Source organism: Phalacrocorax carbo, chromosome 3 (genome assembly GCF_963921805.1).
Source record: "Phalacrocorax carbo chromosome 3, bPhaCar2.1, whole genome shotgun sequence".
NCBI lineage: Eukaryota > Metazoa > Chordata > Aves > Suliformes > Phalacrocoracidae > Phalacrocorax > Phalacrocorax carbo.
This window is the reverse complement of record NC_087515.1, coordinates 3,970,750-3,988,434: the sequence shown is the minus strand read 5'-3', so window position 1 is coordinate 3,988,434 and position 17,685 is coordinate 3,970,750. Positions and strand designations below refer to the sequence as shown.

Sequence of the window (17,685 nt, the reverse complement as noted above, 5' to 3'; positions counted from 1 at the left end):
ATTACACTTATTTTTGCTAATGCCTTTTGACTTCTGTGTATTTCTCTAAGGAGTGTTTGCCTCTTTGCCCCGTCTAAGCCACACCTTGATGGTTTCCCCATCAGGCTTCACATATAGGCTTTGCATGAGCAATAACGTGATGTACCCCTAAAGACATTAAAACGGTCAGATGAGGAAAGAGCTGAACATAGCTGCTTCTCTCCAGCTTTCAGGTTGCTCCTACTGTGGTTTTTACTGATGCAGTTTAGCTGAGGAGATGGTGAATGAGCTATATTCCTGCTTCTGCAGCTGAGGACCTTCAGCCGGTCTATTCACCACTCCTGGCGGTGACTTGGCTGGCCTCCCTGGAAAGCTGGGGTAATCTTTATGAGGTGCTTTGAAACCTGCTGCTAGAAGTAGTGAGTAGCAAAGTAATTATGTCATAAAAAGTTGATAACATGTTCTCCATGACATGCATTATCTTTGGACTTAGCAAATCCTGTAAGGTGCAATGGGGCTCTTCTCCTTGTTGACCACACCAGGTCTACTGAAGTAGTCTTAATACCAAGTTTTACAGTCAGCAAGATCTTTGTATGTAATTTCTTAATTTGTCTGGAAGCTGAAAGGGAGCCCTGCTTTGCACTCATGAACAACTTCTGTAACTGTGCCACAGGTTTTGGACCCAGCTTAGTCCATTTTTTCACTGCACACAAAGCAATGGTCATTTCTCCTACACAGGCTCATTTATGTTAAATGAAAGAGAAGAAGAGTAAGAAGAAATATACCTGTTTATTCTCATGTATTGTGTTAGATTTCATCCTAGGTAGAACAGGAAGTCTAGGAGGAAGGATGGTGCAGCAAGGGAAGTTAGATCAAAAACTATGGAACATTTAAAGCAAGATAAGTGTCATATCACCAGTGTCTTCAGTCGATGCAAAAAGGCAGCACAGCTGTAGAGGACTACATGGGATAAGGCAGCCAAGGCGGGAAATGTGGTCTAATAAGAACTTTTATCCCTTTTGTTCTTTGGATTTGTGAGGACTGAAGAAAATCTTCATGGTAACACGCTGAGGTCCTGCCGACCTCATTAACTACCCCAAAGATATTTTGGCTACATATTAGCTGTTCAGATCAGTCTTGTCCAGATGCTTCTACTAGATGCGAAGACGGCACCCTGCTGTTGGCTAAGAAATGAGCTTCTCACTCATTCTAGTCCCTTCCCTACTAAAATCAGAGGGTCAGAGTCTTCTCTTCCCTTCACCAGTACAAATCCAGGACAGCCCTAGGGAAGTCAGAACAGGTGTTTTACCTCTTAGGAGCCAAATCTGATCTACAAAGCACAACACCTTCATCTGCTTTGCAGCATGTTTCCAAAGGGCCCAAAATTGCATAGTGTGGCCAGGAAATGGAGCCACTGAGATTTTGCCATGCTGCCCCGGCTCTAGTGCACTGACCATCAAAGTGAGAATTAGCAGTGCCTAGGGCTAGCAGCACATAGGAACAGCTGACAAGAAGGACAGAGCTCAGGAAAGCAAACCCTGCTGTTTCTTACCACACTAAAAACAGGACGTAAAATGGCCCATAGCAAGTGTAAATCAATACCACCACAGACATTTATTTCTTATGCAGCAGAAAAAATGGACCTAGCTGTGTTTTGTGAGCTACACTGAGGGCTCGCTAGGTCCTGCCTGTCACTGCTGCAGGTAAACATGCAGTCTTGGAGAGCTTTGCTCTCCTGCTGCTCCATTTTGTTGTTAGGCATCAGCCATTGGAGGAAAAGGGTAGCTATAGACGTTCATGTTAGAGAGGAGATCAATTTCTGTATGTTATTTCTGTGGTCTGTGGAGAGAGAGAGGCTTATAGGAAGATATATATATATATGAGCAGGGTAGTTTCAACCAGCCCAGTCTAGCAGCTCAAAAACAGCCATACTGTGGTATTTGCTTCTTCCTTCCCATGGCCATGTATATGTGTCCACCTTGGGTATAAAATATATGTAATCTACGTGACATGGTAGCAGGCAGCAGTGTCCATACCACCCTCAAGGGCAGGTTGGAGCCACTATCAAGTCCAAACACACTTTTTATCTCTTGTGTTTGATGTATGTTTTTGCTAGGACAAGGTCTCAGGCACCCATAAAGGAGGGGAGGGTAACCAACTTGAGCCTAGGCACCTTAGCAGAGGCTCAAATGTGGTTTTAACTGCAGCGCGGAGAGGTTAATCATAGCACAGCTTGGCTAATCCATCACCACGTGTCCCTTGTAGTCCTGTCATGTGGCTGGTATTGAAGACACAGCTGATTTGTAGGCAGACACAGCTCCTGCACAGATGCCTGCCGTCCTTTGGTTGGTGCTTTGGCAATATAGATGCAGCCATTAAGGCTGAATAAAATCAAAGGGGTTATAGTGTAAAAAGAAAGGTATAAGAGATGTCAGAATCAGACCCAGACAATACAGTTACTTGTGTTTTACACTACAGTGAGCAAGAGCTAGCTTCTCCCCTGGCGTACATCAGCATATCTCCACGGACACTGAAACTATTCAGATCCACAGGAGCTGGTGATCTGGCCCTGGGCCTCTGGGGCGTAGATAGTTCTGCTGAGCATCCTTCACTGAAGTGAATGACTGTCTGTTCCTTCCCATGCCTTTTGCTCAGGATGAAATTTGAAGACTTCAAAGTGCACTTTGATAAAGTTGAGATCTGCAACCTGACTCCAGATGCCCTAGAAGACAGCACTGCCCACAAGTGGGAGGTGACCGTCCACCAGGGAAGCTGGGTCCGGGGATCCACCGCAGGAGGATGTAGAAATTTTCTAGGTAAACAGATACTTCTTTGAAAATGAGAAACAGACACTGAAATCTTTACCCACCCTCAGCCACCTCTCCTGTTACCCCATAGCCAGAATTGTGGGTGCAGGCCAGGCCAGCTGAGTCTTGGCTAGCAGGAACCAGCCAAAGGGACAAATTTTCATATGGTCCCACTTGAGACTTTGTGGTAAAGAGCCTGCTTTCTTTGGCTCTCAGGTTCATTGGATCTGATGTGCCTCTCATTTACATTTGCATGAGCAGGACTAGCTCCAAATAAGTCACTTAAACTGCAGCAGTAAGTGTAAAATGAGACAAAAATCCAGCTCAGCCAGCAGGTTTATGTGGCTCTGAAGTAGCATCACGGATCCGAACTGTGTTATGCCAGACTGGCACCAGCACTATGGGATCATTGTAGCTATGTACTTTTAACAAAATCCCATCTGACAGCTTTATTTAAACCATGGTAACTTAATAAAATATCAGGCCTAAAATCTTTCTACACCTAGTTCCATGAAGGACTTTGGGATTTGGCTTATTTTCTGCAGAGCTTAGTGGAAAGAAGCATGACAGCTAATGGAAAAACTAAATTTGAGCAAAACCTCAGCTTAATTGTCCTTTTTGTCTTTTTTTTTTTTTTTTTTTTTTTTTTTTTTGGTACTAGTAATGGTGGTATTATTGTTCCGAGGCAAGAAACTCTCTGGTGTTCTTTACATTGGCAGAGACTTTCTGGACAAATCCACAAATCAAGCTACGTTTGACAGGGAAAGACGACGGACAAGATGACTGCACATTCATAGCAGCGCTGATGCAAAAGGATCGCCGTAAACTCAAGAAACTCGGCGCTGAAATGCTAACCATCGGCTACTCTATTTATGAGGTACTCTATTGCTTTTGCAGTGCAGTAGCCACACTACCAGTATCTTTCTCTGGGTTTGTACCCCTGCCAGTCACCATGTATTTTTAGGGCCCTTGTTCTTAAAATAATCTTCTCAGTTACATCAATCCCATGGAGAATTTTGCTGTGGTTGGGACAGAGTCTTGTCAGAGGAGGATTTAGGAGTCCCTGGGGGGCCATGGGCTCCCAGGATAGACTCCTCAGCCCCATGATTCTGCCATCCCCTGCCTGGCTCCAGGAGAGGGGACAGTGCTTTTTATGAGCCTGTTGGGGCACATCACACACGAGGGTGCCTGCCCCTGAGTGAGGTTGGGACTGGCAAATCTGTTGTCACTGCTCTGTGACACACTGCCTGGCATGGTGATGTTTAATGGCAGAGAATGTTTAAGCAGGAAGACAATGTCCCAGAGTCCTCTTAGACTGCCTTCTGGGTGGGAAAGGATGACTGGTAACGGGTCCTTGCCATAATGTGGGAGCTAGGTTGCTGTGAGCACCTGGGTGAAGGGATGAGAGCCAGGGTCACAGCCAGGAGAGAGGCTTGTGCCAGGCAGAGTTTGGCTCTGTGATTGGGAAAGGGAAAAATATGGCCCCCGGCACACCCCGGCCAGTGCAGTGCTGCCTTTGTTTCCCATCCTAGAGCCCCGGCAAAGATGGACATTTGGGAAAAGACTTCTTCAGGTACCATGCCTCCAAGGCCAGGAGCAAAACCTACATAAATTTAAGGGAAGTATCTAACCGATTCAAGCTGCCGCCGGGCGATTACATTCTTGTTCCGACGACGTTTGAGCCACACCAGGAGGCAGATTTCTGCCTGAGGATTTTCTCTGAGAAGAAGGCCATCACTGAGTAAGTCAGCAGCAAGCCCCAGGCCCTCCAGCGCTTGCCTGCGCGTGGGGCCAGAGGCTGCTGGGGACGGTCTGGCTGCCAGGCACCCAGCCCTACAGCCGAGCCCTGGCGTGGAAAGCTTCCAATGTTTTGGGTTTTTTTTTTTGCATTTGCCTGTTTTTGCTAAACGTGGCCTTTGTTTTTTTGGAGAGGAGTTTAGGAGGTGGGGAAATAGGGCTTGTCAGAGTGAATCTGCGGGAAGGTTGGCAAGGAAGAGTTGCTGGCTGCCTGATACTGTTTGGGAATCTGTGAATGCAGAAGTGTTTGTTTCCTCCCACAGATTGTCCAAATGACAGGTGTATATTTAAAAGGGGTATTGAGGAAAGTGTGTGCACAACGAATAAAGAATGAGGTGAATTCTTTAGGAAACGGCATGCACAGCTGTGCCCTCCCTGAGTCTGTTTTAAGGGATTATACCAAAATTTAAACAGTGCAAAAATCTGACTGCCTGGTGAATTTTATCTAAACTTAACCTGTTCAGTAAAAAATGCAGTTTTATCATTGACCTCTGGAAAATCTAATAAGCAAGCTACCACCCCAAGCAGATGTTGAATATCTCCAGATACCAAATAAGGTTTTGTTTTCTCCAGGGATCTAGATGAAAACGTTGCCATTGATCTCCCTGAGGTAAGTCTACAGAGTTGAAATAGGAAGAGAATAGCTCAGCAGAAGCCGGCACACACCGCTCTTACTGTCTTTGGCTAAAACACATTCATTTCACAGGAATGTTACACAATAGCCAGCTTTGTATATGTGACTGAAACAGTCAGTTCTGCTGAATATGGTCAAAGAGCTGTAACAATCAAAACCATAATAATTATGCCTCTGCATCTGCTTCAAGGCAGTCGCGTCAGCAAGCGTCAGAGGCGGGTGTGAGCCACTGTGGGTGCGCTGAAAGCACACCCGTTAGCACTGGGGAGGCACATGTCCATTCACACCTTTTAAAATTCTATTTATTATGAAAAAATAAGAGGCAAGAAAATGTCCACAGCCCTACATTCATTTTACATACAAATATCTTTATTTTACTTATTAGTATCTGCAGGGCTTGCAAGGGGATGCTTGATACATGCTTGTGCCTACTAAAACGATTAAACTATTTTTGTTTCTGAATGGCCTGGTTTGCCTGCTAAGCACTAATTGCAGCTGTGTCTGAATCAGCTCCTGTTTAAATGTATCCCTGCAAATAAGGCATTAATTGTGGTGTGCCTTCCCATGGAAAGCCAGGATCTCATCTGTCCCTCTTTAGTAAAACTCTCCTCCAGGGACCAGCTAACAAGTTTGTCTCCATTTCTGGGAACTCAGGGCCATGTTCAGTAGCAAAGTAAATCTGTTCACCTGTCCCAGCGTCATTAAGTGACTGCATCCAAACTCGAGCAGAAGGAAGTGAGGAACCCACATACAGTCAAAAAAAGTGTGACCAAGCATGTCACCAGGGTCACTCTGACGACAGCACCCATGTTGTAGCTTCTGTGGGTAGAGAAAACAAAACCTGATTCTTTGTTTCCTGTGCTGTGCTGTTAGCTTCTTTTCCCTCACTTTTCTGGCCCAAGAACTCCTCTCTGTTCACACGGTCACCCCAACTCTAGCAGTGGCTCTCCGCTACTGCACCTCTCAGCTCATCAGCATAGACTGGAGCCTGGGCTCTACGCCCCTGCAACTGCACTGGGGCACTCGGCTGGCAGCCAGCGGGAAGTGCTTCCAGGCTCGGGATGGCACTAGGTAATGTGCCCAAGTGCAGCCACCTCTGGCTGGTGCTCTCAAGAAGGGCCGAAGCTGCTGGATGACGCCACTGGAAAGAGCTCATGGTAGAGCTATGGTTGCTCAAGGCCCAGGGAAGCAGAGTAGTGCAGGGGTGGGATGAGAGGAGAGGGGTTTTCCAGGATGGGTGCTCTTGGTTCTGATGTAGCCAAGGCAACAGCACACTACGCAATCGCCCAGGCAAAGGAAATGAGGGGGTGAGACTCCCCTTGGGCAGCTAGATGGTTGGGAGGCCTCAGGTCTAGCAATGTTCAGGAGCATGCGTACCCTTGTTTTAAGGCATACTGTGGTCCCCTGATGCACAGAGGGGCTATGTGCAGGAGAAATGTCATAGTTTACAATTACTTATGGTTTATAAAGACTTGTGTGGTTGATGTTGCAGCCTTTAAACCCAACCCCAAGCCTACAAGAAACTGAAGAAGAAAAGCAGTTCCGGGAACTGTTTCAACAGATTGCAGGAAAGGTGAGTGCAAAACCCTTGTGGGTCATATTAAGAAGTAGGAAGAGGGAAGACACTTCTGCTCCCACCCAGGGCCAGGTGAAATGAAAATTAGGTATTTTGGGAGGAGTATGCTTAGTTGTAGTGTGTTGTTTGGGCACCAGGTGTCACCATGCCTTGTGTCTAGATGGAGGAGGGTGCAGTCCCTGGTGAGCAAGCAGAACCAAAGCTAGAAGGCAAGCTCTGAGGGAGCCTACCTGGTTCGGTGTCCAGCTGCAGTTTATTTTCCTTTGAATCAATGGTTCCCACTTAATATCTCCTTCAGACAGCCTTATGCACAGCAGCACTCCTGTATTTGCCAGCCCTTTAGTTTTTAGCCTTTTCTGGCTTTTGTATGGTATTCTTTTCCTGAACTGCAATAAAGTACAGATGGGTGACGTTTGTGTTTTCTGAGGTTTTTGGTACGTCTGATTACAGAAACATTCAAGTAACAGATGCTGCACCTTTTTTTTTTTTTTTACTTTAGGACATGGAGATAGATGCAGAAGAACTCAGATATGTTCTAAATGCTGTTTTAAAAAAAAGTAAGTGCTGATAACCCATAAGTTAAGGGCTGCAAGAACTTTATAAAAGCTGCCACAGAATTCACTTACAGATAGAAAAATGAAGCCTGGTGTCCACCAGCCAGCCGGGGCAGAGCCAGGAAAACATCTGGTCCATGATCTAACCATGAGCTTTCCCTGCCTCCAGCATGCTCCATGTCTGCTCAGTGAGGCCAGCTCTCCATTGCACTACTGCTCTGCTGTGGAGACAGACACGGGGTTGGGACTTGTAAGGCCTGGATATAGCTCATGACCTGCTACAAGCCCTTGGTACAACGGGAAACCTGTCAACCTCTGAACCTCATCTCCTGATTTACAAAACAAGGGCAGTATTTCCTGTCATGTCTTCAGTAAATACCTCTTCTGTCTGGACTGTGACTTTATAGTGAGGGCTGTCTTCATCTTCCAGTGCACAGATCCTCCCACAATGAGGACTAAGAGCCAGCTATCTCTGCTTATGAAACCCTATTTTCTACTTTCAGTTTACAAAAGGCAGATTTGCCCAATGACTTCTTTCTTATTATTGTCCTTTTTCAGAAAACAACATCAAATTCAAGAACTTAAGTCTCATTTCATGCCGAAATATAATTTCTCTCATGGATGTATCCTTTCAAATAAGTGCTTGTGAGGCTAAATGACTACTGAATGTAATTGCCAAAGCATTACCTGCCATGGATATCAGAGATGGATGTGGTGACGCCATGGCAGAACACTACCCAAAGAAAAGTATTGTGTGAAAGTTGTATCCTAATTTTTATTTTAGAAATTTAGAGTTAGGAGCTTCAAGACAGACCATTTTCTACTGCAGACTTAGAGGCAGATGTTTTAATCCTGAGCATTTTTAAAAGTAAACCTCAAATTACTTCTGTATAGAACAGTGCATTTTTCAAGCTGTGGCTTAGTTGAAAAAAGGCCTAGAAGGGATAACTCAATAAAAGTCTGTTGTCTGAAGGGTTAAATTCACCGGAGTTATGCATGCAAGTCATGGGTCAGAAATTAAGGATCAGCAGAGTGTTGAAAATTACTGATATCAAAGCTGTGGTTTTTCTGACAACCAGACTAAAAGCTGGAAAAACTGGTATTTCAGCTAGATCCTGGAACTCCAGGAAGCAGACGTGGGCGAGAGTTATCTGTCCAAATTTAGGCACTTGTGGTGTAGGTGTCTACATCTAAGCTAGTTTTCTAGACTTCCTTTGTAGATAGTGAAAGGATGGCTTGTTCTGGATGAGCCTAACTGCGAGGGATGCTAAATGACTGCTCAGACATTACATGAGATGAATCACGGCCCTGGTACTTCCCTACCAGATTCGTCCTTTGCAACATTCTCGTGTCTGCTGAGTTTGCTTAGCATGGCTTCTCCTCAGGTAGAGCTGGTTTTTGCAGGAGGCTTTCCTGATAGAAGATCTTGTTACACTTGAGACAAAACAGATACAGTCTTAACAAGGCAAGATTCTAACGTTTGGTTTACATCTTGCTTGTTCAGCTGAGAAGTTCTTTTCCCTTTGTTGCTCCAGTCCATGACAGAGGTAACATCCGCTTGAACATTTCTAACAGAAAACCAAACACACAACACTTTATCCCATTAAAGCTATGTCCATAATGTTAAAATTCTCTATCATCATGCATGTACAGTGAGAAATAGGGGACCAGTCCTAAATTTCCTCCCTTAAAAACAAAGCTTCAGCAGGGAGCTGGTCCATGTTCACATCTCATCCTTACATGGTATTGGGACAGAGCCAGGGTCTGCACTTGACCCAGAAGCATGGCAGCAGTCCTAGGTTTACTATTTAGGATATAACTAAATAGTTTCCATGATTTGCAATGCTTCCAAGCAAATCTCTGCATGGTTTTGAAAAAAATGGGGAGACATCTCTTCCTCTGCTTTGGAAGCACAAGGAACACAGACATGACCATCCCACTCTGGACGTGGTATTTGGAGCACAATGAAGGAGCAAAAGGACACGAATGCAAACCTCAGTCAGTGCTCTCAGAGTCCCCTCCGTGTCATGTGCCACCAAATTCCCTGGCTACTGTCACCGTGCAGAGGTGTGGAGTGAGGGCGAAGCTCTGCATGACCCCAGGAAGAAGAACCTGGCTGGGTAAATTTGCAGGAGTGGTAGCGTCCTCGGGATCTGTGGGTGCCCTCAATAACGTCACTGGAGTAGGCGCTTAAATAATGACAGGCATTAGCTAGACCCCACCGGCACGTTTTGACCTTTGTGAGTGCTCGCTGAGCTAGTGTCCATCTGAGCAAGGGCTTTGTCCTGGCAAGTAAGATGGAAAGCAGAAGGGGAATGGGCCCATTCCTTATTTAGCTTTTCAGAGCAAGTGCCTCATCCTGCAGGTGAGCTGTGCTTGGGCTACATCTGTAACTCAGTCAAATAAGTGTCAGGACCCTTACAGTTTAGGCAGAGGGAAGGCCAGGCAGATCTAATCACTGCCTCTTAGAACTGCTATACAGACATTTTTTTTTCAGACCATAAGGACCAGATTTTGCCAGCCTCACCCCACAACACCCATTAATTTTTGGTTGAGACATGGCAAGAGAGCCTGGCCTCTAGATAAAAATACTGAATAGCACACTGGTTGACTAACTCCCTTGAGTACAGTAGCAATTTGTTTTAATCAGGTAATGTAATTCACTGAATCATTTATATCCCATTTACATCCAAAGCTGTTCTTGCCTTAGAACAATCTGTCTTTCCTTCTCCTGTGGAGCCTGCATTGCTCAGCTGTGTTTTTATATCACATAATGTTCCCCAAGTATCACAGCCACAGCCATGACTGTAACTGCTCGAGCTGCACCTCATGAGAAGTCCCAGTATGGGTTTCAGCGGCACCATAGGCTTTCCAGGCAACTTAACATTTTCTGCTTAAAGGAACAGCGCTGATAAATTCAGACAGAATTTGGACCTTTGTGTAACAAATCCTTGTCCTTAATGCAGATTACCAGACCAGCGGCAACGGGAAACTGGAATTTAGTGAGTTCAGAGTTTTCTGGGAAAAAATGAAGAAATGGATAGTAGGTGACATTGTATTTCTCTGTTTTGTTAGTTACTATTTCCTGCGTAGTTTATTATGTATGCACAGACAAAAATGGAGACAGGAGTGTTTACAAGCCATGAATTTTAACTCAAAACAAATGTTTTAAAAGTATGGGGGCTTGTTTTGGATAGTTAAAGACATTCTTAGCTTTCCATGATGCTAAACCATAATGGTTTTCTGGAAATAACAGAGATTTTTGTAAGTAAATCGACTATGTTTGGGATAAAGAATGCAACGGGCACTAATAAGCAAGCCAATAACAAAACTTACGGAGTTTCCATTACTGCTGTTGTATAGAAGAAGAAAGTGATGATTCATGACTAGTAGGAAACAACCATTTCCTAAGTCACTGCGTTTCCAATATTGATCTCTCAGGAGTCAACTGTATTGAAGTCTCGGAAAGTGTTGGTTCTAATTTTAAACACATTTCCCTGCCACTGTATGTGGCAGTAAGAGTAAGCAGGATTGCAGAATCAAGCCACAGAGGGAATATTCAAATAAAGGCATCATAATTGTTTCCTCATGGTCATTAATAGTTTCTTCTGAACTCATGCTTCACCCAAGTATTCAAAATATGCAGTTCTCTGCTTCTTGTCTAGCCCGTCGGAAATGGCAAAAGCTTTTTCTGGGTACTAATGCCACATCTCTTTTAACAAAGGACGTATTGTTTCTTAACAAGGGGACGTGAGAAATCCTTGTATTCTGTAGGAAGATTTGCATGTATATCCACTGGAAAATTTTAAGCTGAATCTGACGACAGCTCTAAATAACTCATATTCCAAGGGACAGTCATGTTTGTCATCTCATTAAAAGGATGGAATTTAACTCCAGCTTAACAATTATTTAATATTTAGGTCAAAATTCAAATTATTTGTACCAGTTCTCTTGGTTGTACCATTAATGTGGCTGTTTAGGTCTTTTATACCTAGAAGCAAATGAGTAAGAGACAATCTTAACTTCACGTTAAAAAATTGGTCTCTAGCCTTCAGAATTACAGAGAAAAATATCAGAAGAGGTTAGAAGAATGCGTCAGTTCAGAGTTAAAAGGCAAAGAAAATACATCCTTCCCAGATAAAATCACTTTCTTAAAAATCATGGAATTTTTTATGAAGAGCATCTCATTATTTTTGAATGCTTGGGTTTGGCAGCACTTGTTTAAGTTTCACAACAACCTATTCATATGACAAAGAGTATTGGGACCCAGATTTGCTCCTCAGTTACAAAATCAGGCTGGATCTAGACCAAAGTCTTGTCAGCTTTCTTAAATGTTTATGCTACGCAGTTAGTGATAAACTAACTTGCCTTTCTATGCCATATCTTTGCTCCCTTTCATATGCAAATACTGAACTTTCCATGTGACTCTTTCATAACAGAATATCTTTCTTCAATTTGACTTTGATAAATCTGGCTCCATGTCCTCCTATGAGCTTCGCAGTGCTCTTAAAGCTGCAGGTAAGATACTGCATTTTGTCTGGGAAACCTGTGGAGCCGATCAGCTGTGGTTGAAGAGGGCTGCAACCAATTACACAGGCCAGGTGGCCCTGAACAGAGAAGATGTCTAAATCCCAGAAAGCCCCTGGGCATCTAGAGAGGATGCCCTTTTTTGGGCTAATTTTGCCCCAGGTATCTCCAACCCTGCAGGGCACTCCGTCAGAGCAATCCTTCCCTTTTTATTGAGCTTTGTTAAACTCAACGAGGCTGCGCATGTTCAAGGTTAGACCCTGAAACAAACCACTTCAGGGTCCATCTCCACTCAAGGGTTGGAGGAACAGCGAGTAAGTAGTTTGTTATGAAGAGCAGTAAGTGCATTTGTGTTTCATCTCAGTGTTTTTATTAAAGCACCTCATTTTACAGAAATGCCTCCAAATTTCAAGGAGGCAGAATGGTCCCTCATAGATCAAAAAGCACATGGACTAGAAACTGCAGTGACTGCAAAATGTCCTGTTCAGAGTTCATTATTCATTACAAGCTTAAAGAACTTTGTGGTCAGATTGCTTTCTGGGTGGATGTGTGCCACAGAGCATCCTCCCGTTAGCTGGTGTTCAAGATCAGCTAGTAGAGCTCTGCAGATTCCTCCCTGGCCTACGAGGTTGCTCACTTTTCCTTTGTGCATGTGTCTTTGGGAAGGCTACCAACTCAGCAACTACCTGCTGCAATTGATTGTCCTCCGATACTCGGACGAACAGTTCCAGATTGAATTTGATGATTTTCTGAACTGCTTAATTCGCTTAGAGAATGCGAGTCGTGAGTATCTTCTTATTCTGGAACTTCTTCCCCTCTGAAAAAAAAATTGTTCCACTTTTCGGCTGTCGTTGAGCGTATTGCACAATATCCAAGATCAAGTGTGTACATGGCTAACAGAAAGGAGCTGTGTTTAGCATTTGCTTTTAGGATGGCTTTTCCTCTATAAAGAGAAAAATGTTCTGCTGCTAATGGAAAATTTCCCCCTGTGAATAGAGGCTGCTTCATAAACTCTGCAGCAATGTAGAAGGCATGTGAAGAATGCTGGCAAAGTCCGTGTTATAGCTCTTCTTGTGGCTCACCCACGAGCTTAATTTGGGATAGCAGAAGTTCAAGGTTCAAATGTTGCTTGTGCCTCATGCAAAGAGATAATTGGCACGTGCTTGGGCAGGTATCGCCTGTACTTTTTATGTCGCTTGTCCACTTTCGGCTGAAGGTAAGGTTTCCTGTACATCGAGACACCCTAGGTCTCAGTTCATTTGTGCTCAGGGTCACTCAGGTTCCAGAGCAGCAGTAGTAGAGATAGGCAAAAAGGCTGGATAAATGCTGAAGTAATCATTAATGTGGCTCCAAATTCAAATCAAATACAGCTCGCCCTATGAGAAGCAAGATCGACTTTCTTGACTGATTCTTTTTTGTTGTTGTTGTTCTGTTCTTCTCTTTACTTTCTGGTTCAATCTGTGGCAATGGAATTATTAAACTACTGAGATAAAAAAGTTAAGTATGATATATAAAGAAATGTAAATTGCTTGGCTTCATTTCAGAGTAACATCCAAAGCCGACTGTTTAGCACATCCAGGACACCCTCTTCCAAACAAGTCCTGAAGTGAGACTTGCACAAAGGCCTTAAGTCAGCAAGACATTTCCTCTTGCAAGGACTTTGTTTTGTCAGAGCAGCTACCACCACCAAGCAATCGTCAGCGATCCGCCTTTGCACCAGGCCCTCCCTCTCCTGGCACGGCCACCCATCGTTGTGGGATGGGGAGCTTATGTATGAATATGAATGAGGTGTATTTATAGCGCCGGTGTCCTGTTTTTCATTTCAGGAGTATTCCAAGCACTGAGTGTGAAAAACAAGGAGTTCATTAACCTGAATATAAGCGAGGTATGAGCACAGCTTCATAAACACTGACAAGATGATGGGGCTTCTCTAAGGTTTTGTCCTCTTGTAAGAACTGGAATATTTCTGCGTGACGTTTCAGTGACATCTATGTCCGTGAGAGTGCAGGGGGCATCTGCCATAGGTTTCAGCAGGGCTGGGGTTTTATAGCACATGCACTGATTACATCTCCTCCCTGCTATCTCCTTCCTTCTTTGCCCTGTGGCATACTGACAGCTTCCCATCTCCCTTTCCCTGCCTTTTCCTTCCTCAGGTGCCAGCTCTCAATGGTGGAAAGGGAAAGTAGCAGATGGGAATGGTGGGTCTTTCTGTCTCCCTGAGTCCTGCAGGAGTTCAGATCAGCCTCTCCTGTGCATGTCCATCATCTGCTTTTCACACTGCTCAGCACAGGCTTCTTATTTTCTTGTGCTCTCTTTGCCTCCCTGTCGCTTACATGGGCTGTCTCTCCTTTTACACGAACCCAAAGCTTGCCAGAGCAAGGCACAATGAATTCCCTGGCACAACAAACATGGGAGCCTGAGCTGGGACGCAGACAAAATCACTGCCATTGTCAGCATCTAGTGCTTGGAAAGCTCGACCTCCTTCCCTCCAAACACAGAAGTAAATGTTGGGTGAGGACTCTCCTTAGTAACAGCACATAAAAGCCTAGTGAGCAAAGGTCCTCTTCCCTGCGTGGGGTCAGTTCAGAGCACGACACTGCTTTTGAACACCTCTCTTTCATTTGGGGAGGGGGAGGGAGAAGGGCCTGAAATAATTTATTATAAAGTTGATCTTTCTTCCAATATTAGTTTATCAACCTGGCAATGAACATCTAAAGATGTCTGACTTGGATGCCATGAGTTTCTTGCAACACTGCTGCCAAGGCTTCTGCCCCAACAGCTGAGGTCCCCTTCACCTGCAAACTTCACCAGGAGATTTCGTGTGGAGGAACATGTATGCTGCCCACCCTTTCTGGTCTCCAGGCCTGTTGATGAGTTCAACAGTCAGATCACATTTTGTCTTTATTTTTGGTAAATGATACTGGTCTTGTTACTGTGAGAACCATTTGGATGGGGCACACATGCCTCCCAAGCAGACTGAAACGGATGTCCCTGGGTGCCCACAGGTTTTTATGAGATAATATTGTATTTAGTTTCAGCACAGCACAGAATAGAGCGATTAAAAGTTTTTATTGCTGCTTGGCTACAGATTACTGTAAGGTGTTTTTGAAAATATAAGGTTGCTTAAAACTTCATTCAGTTTGGAATTTATTTCCAGGCATGCTGTGTGGCTACATAACAAGTCCCCTGTTGTAGCCACATGAATTGCAGTCTGGTGGACTGCAAACAAAGGAAGACTAGGGAATGTACGGGTGAAAATTCATCCTTGAATATTTATTACAGAGGTCCCTGGTCCGGGCTTCCTTAGAAGGATGCTTACCCTAAGGTTTGCCATTCATCACAGATTTAATTTAGGGAAAAATTGTTGCATCTCACATTCCCTTAGTCCTTCCTCTGCTACCAATGAAGTTCCTCTGCTAAAACACTTTGATCTGTGACCAGAGCGTGTCCCACAAGCCAACCTCTGCAGAGTTGCACACAGCTTGCCTTCATCTTCAGAGAAACATGTGGCCCCTGAGACAATGAGCCTGGGGGCGGGGCGGGGGGCATTTTCTTCCAGGCAATCCAAAATTGTGTCCCACACCAACCATGCTGCAGAAGAGCAACTCTAACCATTTTAGATTAATTAAATGTACCCATTGATAAAGCCTTGATCTCTGCAGCTACTGCTATTTTGCATCTGTGACTTACAAGTCCAACAAGGACAAGTGTAAGATCATGCACCTGGGAAAACATAATCCAGCAGTGCAGCACAGACTGGGATCCACCTGGCTGGAGAGCAGCTCTGTGGGAAGGGACCTGGGGGTCCTGGTGGGCAGGAAGCTCAACATGAGCCAACAGTGGCTGCTGCGGCCAAGAAGGCCAACAGGATGCTGGGCTGCATCAAAAAGGGCATCGCCAGCAGAGAGAAAGAAGTCATTATCCCGCTCTACTCAGCGCTGGTCAGGCCACACCTGGAGTGCTGTGTGCAGTTCTGGTCCCTGCTGTACAAAAAGGGTGTGGACAGGCTGGAAGGGGTCCAGAGAAGGGCCACCAAGGTTATCCAAGGACTGGGAAGCTGCCATACGAGGATGGGCTGGGAGAGCTGGGTTTGTTCAGCCTTGAGAAAAGGAGGCTCAGAGGGGAGCTCATCCCCATGTACCAGTACTTAAGGGGCAGCTACAGAGCAGATGGAGACTCCCTTTTCACAAGGAGTCCCATGGAGAGGACAAGGGGGATGGACACAAGTTGCTCTTGGGGAGATTCCGATTGGGCACGAGAGGGACATTTTTCACAGTGAGGTCAGTCACCACTGGAATAATCTCCCCAGGGAAGGGGTTGGCTCGGCCACGTTGGGCACCTTCAAGAGTCGGCTGGACAGGGTGCTGGGCCAGCTTGTCTAGGCTGGGCTCTTCCCAGGAAGGTTGGACTAGGCGGTCCCTGAGGTCCCTTCCAGCCTGGGATTCTGTGTGATTCTGTGATTCATGTGATGTATGTAGCCAATGCTGACTTAAAAAACAACAGTAATAGCAACTAGGGACTTAAGAGGCCTTCATAGGATTTGTTGCCATTATTATCTTTATAACTTATGTCTATTTTATAATGAATCAACTGTCTGGATATGTTTTCCAAAACCGGTCTTGCAGTGAAACAGATGGCCCTAGAATAGCCTTGCATTCCCTGCTGTCCAGGATCACTGAGACAGCCAGGGTTTTGTTTTCTCTAGATTTAGACCTAATGAGCAATTCTGGAAGGAAAATCAAGCTGCAGTAAAGGTGAAGTTCAAACAATGAAAAAACCATGATATTTAAATAGCCACTTTCTTTTTTTCTAACAGTTATAATCTTGTAACTTCGCCGAAAGTGCTCTGGAGCTATCTGGAAGCTGAGCAAAAGCTAATGGTTGCAGTATTTGATTAACCGAGGTACTGCACCCCATGAGGTGTATTGATTTTCAGATGTGCTGATTGTATGCCCTTTAGACAGCACCGGAGGCAGCTGTGTAAATTTTTGAAAGTTTGGATTAAAATCTAGACTGTCCTATAAACATTCGGCCACATAATTGAAACAAAAACATCACAAATCTTTAACTGGTTCATTGTGCAAGCTTAGATGTGGATACAAATTTGTTGTAATATAGCATCATTCACAAGCTATGTAGAAGAAAAGAGATGTCTCAATGCATGGCGTTGCCACTGAAGCTTTCTGTTCCTCTACATAGAGCTGGGAATGTCTTGGCGGAATCAGAATTGATATAAGAATGTGATAAATATTTAGGTGGGAGCAATGGGACACAGGTAAACATCTCTGCATTTAAAAGAAAATTCATGCATTTAAGGAAAACACACCCTGAAGTGTCGTCTGCCCTCTTGGAGCAGTTACTTGCTGACTGTGTCACAAGGAATTTGAGAGCTAACATCTGAGTCAAGCCTCTTTTCTGGCCAGCCAGCTCGCTGCAGAGACCCAAGTCCCTGTCCTACCTTGGGGTTTATGCAACACCCGTAGCCACAGCAGAGGTGCACGTAAGGGGAGTTTGGGACAAGAAAACCTGTACATATGGCGGGGCTGGCCCATGACCACCATGTCTGTTGCAGCACAGTCCCTATCTCACCACTTTGGCTATAAAGATATTATGGGTGCCTGTGCTGAAAGCCTTGCTAAAATCAAGGTGAAGAGCAGCAACTGCTCCCCCTTGTCCTATGTACTAGAGCATTTTCTTTCTGCATTGGAGTAAGGCTCACCTTAAAAAGGGAAAAGTAATCTCAGAAGTAAGTGCATGATAAGACGGAGGGTTATACAATTCCCGGTAAGGTTTCGTTTTGCTCTGCTTGTG

At 44.7% G+C, this 17,685-nt stretch overlaps 1 protein-coding gene across 1 annotated transcript in view; it reads left to right on the top strand.

The window, feature by feature from the left end:
- The window catches only part of CAPN9 (calpain 9), a 36,744-nt gene extending 21,787 nt beyond the window's left edge, over positions 1–14,957 (top strand). The window contains exons 10-21 of the mRNA XM_064445666.1: positions 2,635–2,795; positions 3,506–3,663; positions 4,319–4,527; positions 5,157–5,193; positions 6,710–6,790; positions 7,293–7,350; positions 7,906–7,970; positions 10,322–10,390; positions 11,787–11,865; positions 12,541–12,657; positions 13,701–13,759; positions 14,563–14,957. Coding sequence (XP_064301736.1) covers positions 2,635–2,795; positions 3,506–3,663; positions 4,319–4,527; positions 5,157–5,193; positions 6,710–6,790; positions 7,293–7,350; positions 7,906–7,970; positions 10,322–10,390; positions 11,787–11,865; positions 12,541–12,657; positions 13,701–13,759; positions 14,563–14,589 — 1,120 coding nt within the window. The 3' untranslated portion in view covers positions 14,590–14,957. The remainder of the gene's footprint in view (positions 1–2,634; positions 2,796–3,505; positions 3,664–4,318; positions 4,528–5,156; positions 5,194–6,709; positions 6,791–7,292; positions 7,351–7,905; positions 7,971–10,321; positions 10,391–11,786; positions 11,866–12,540; positions 12,658–13,700; positions 13,760–14,562) is intronic.
- Positions 14,958–17,685: the final 2,728 nt, after the last annotated feature.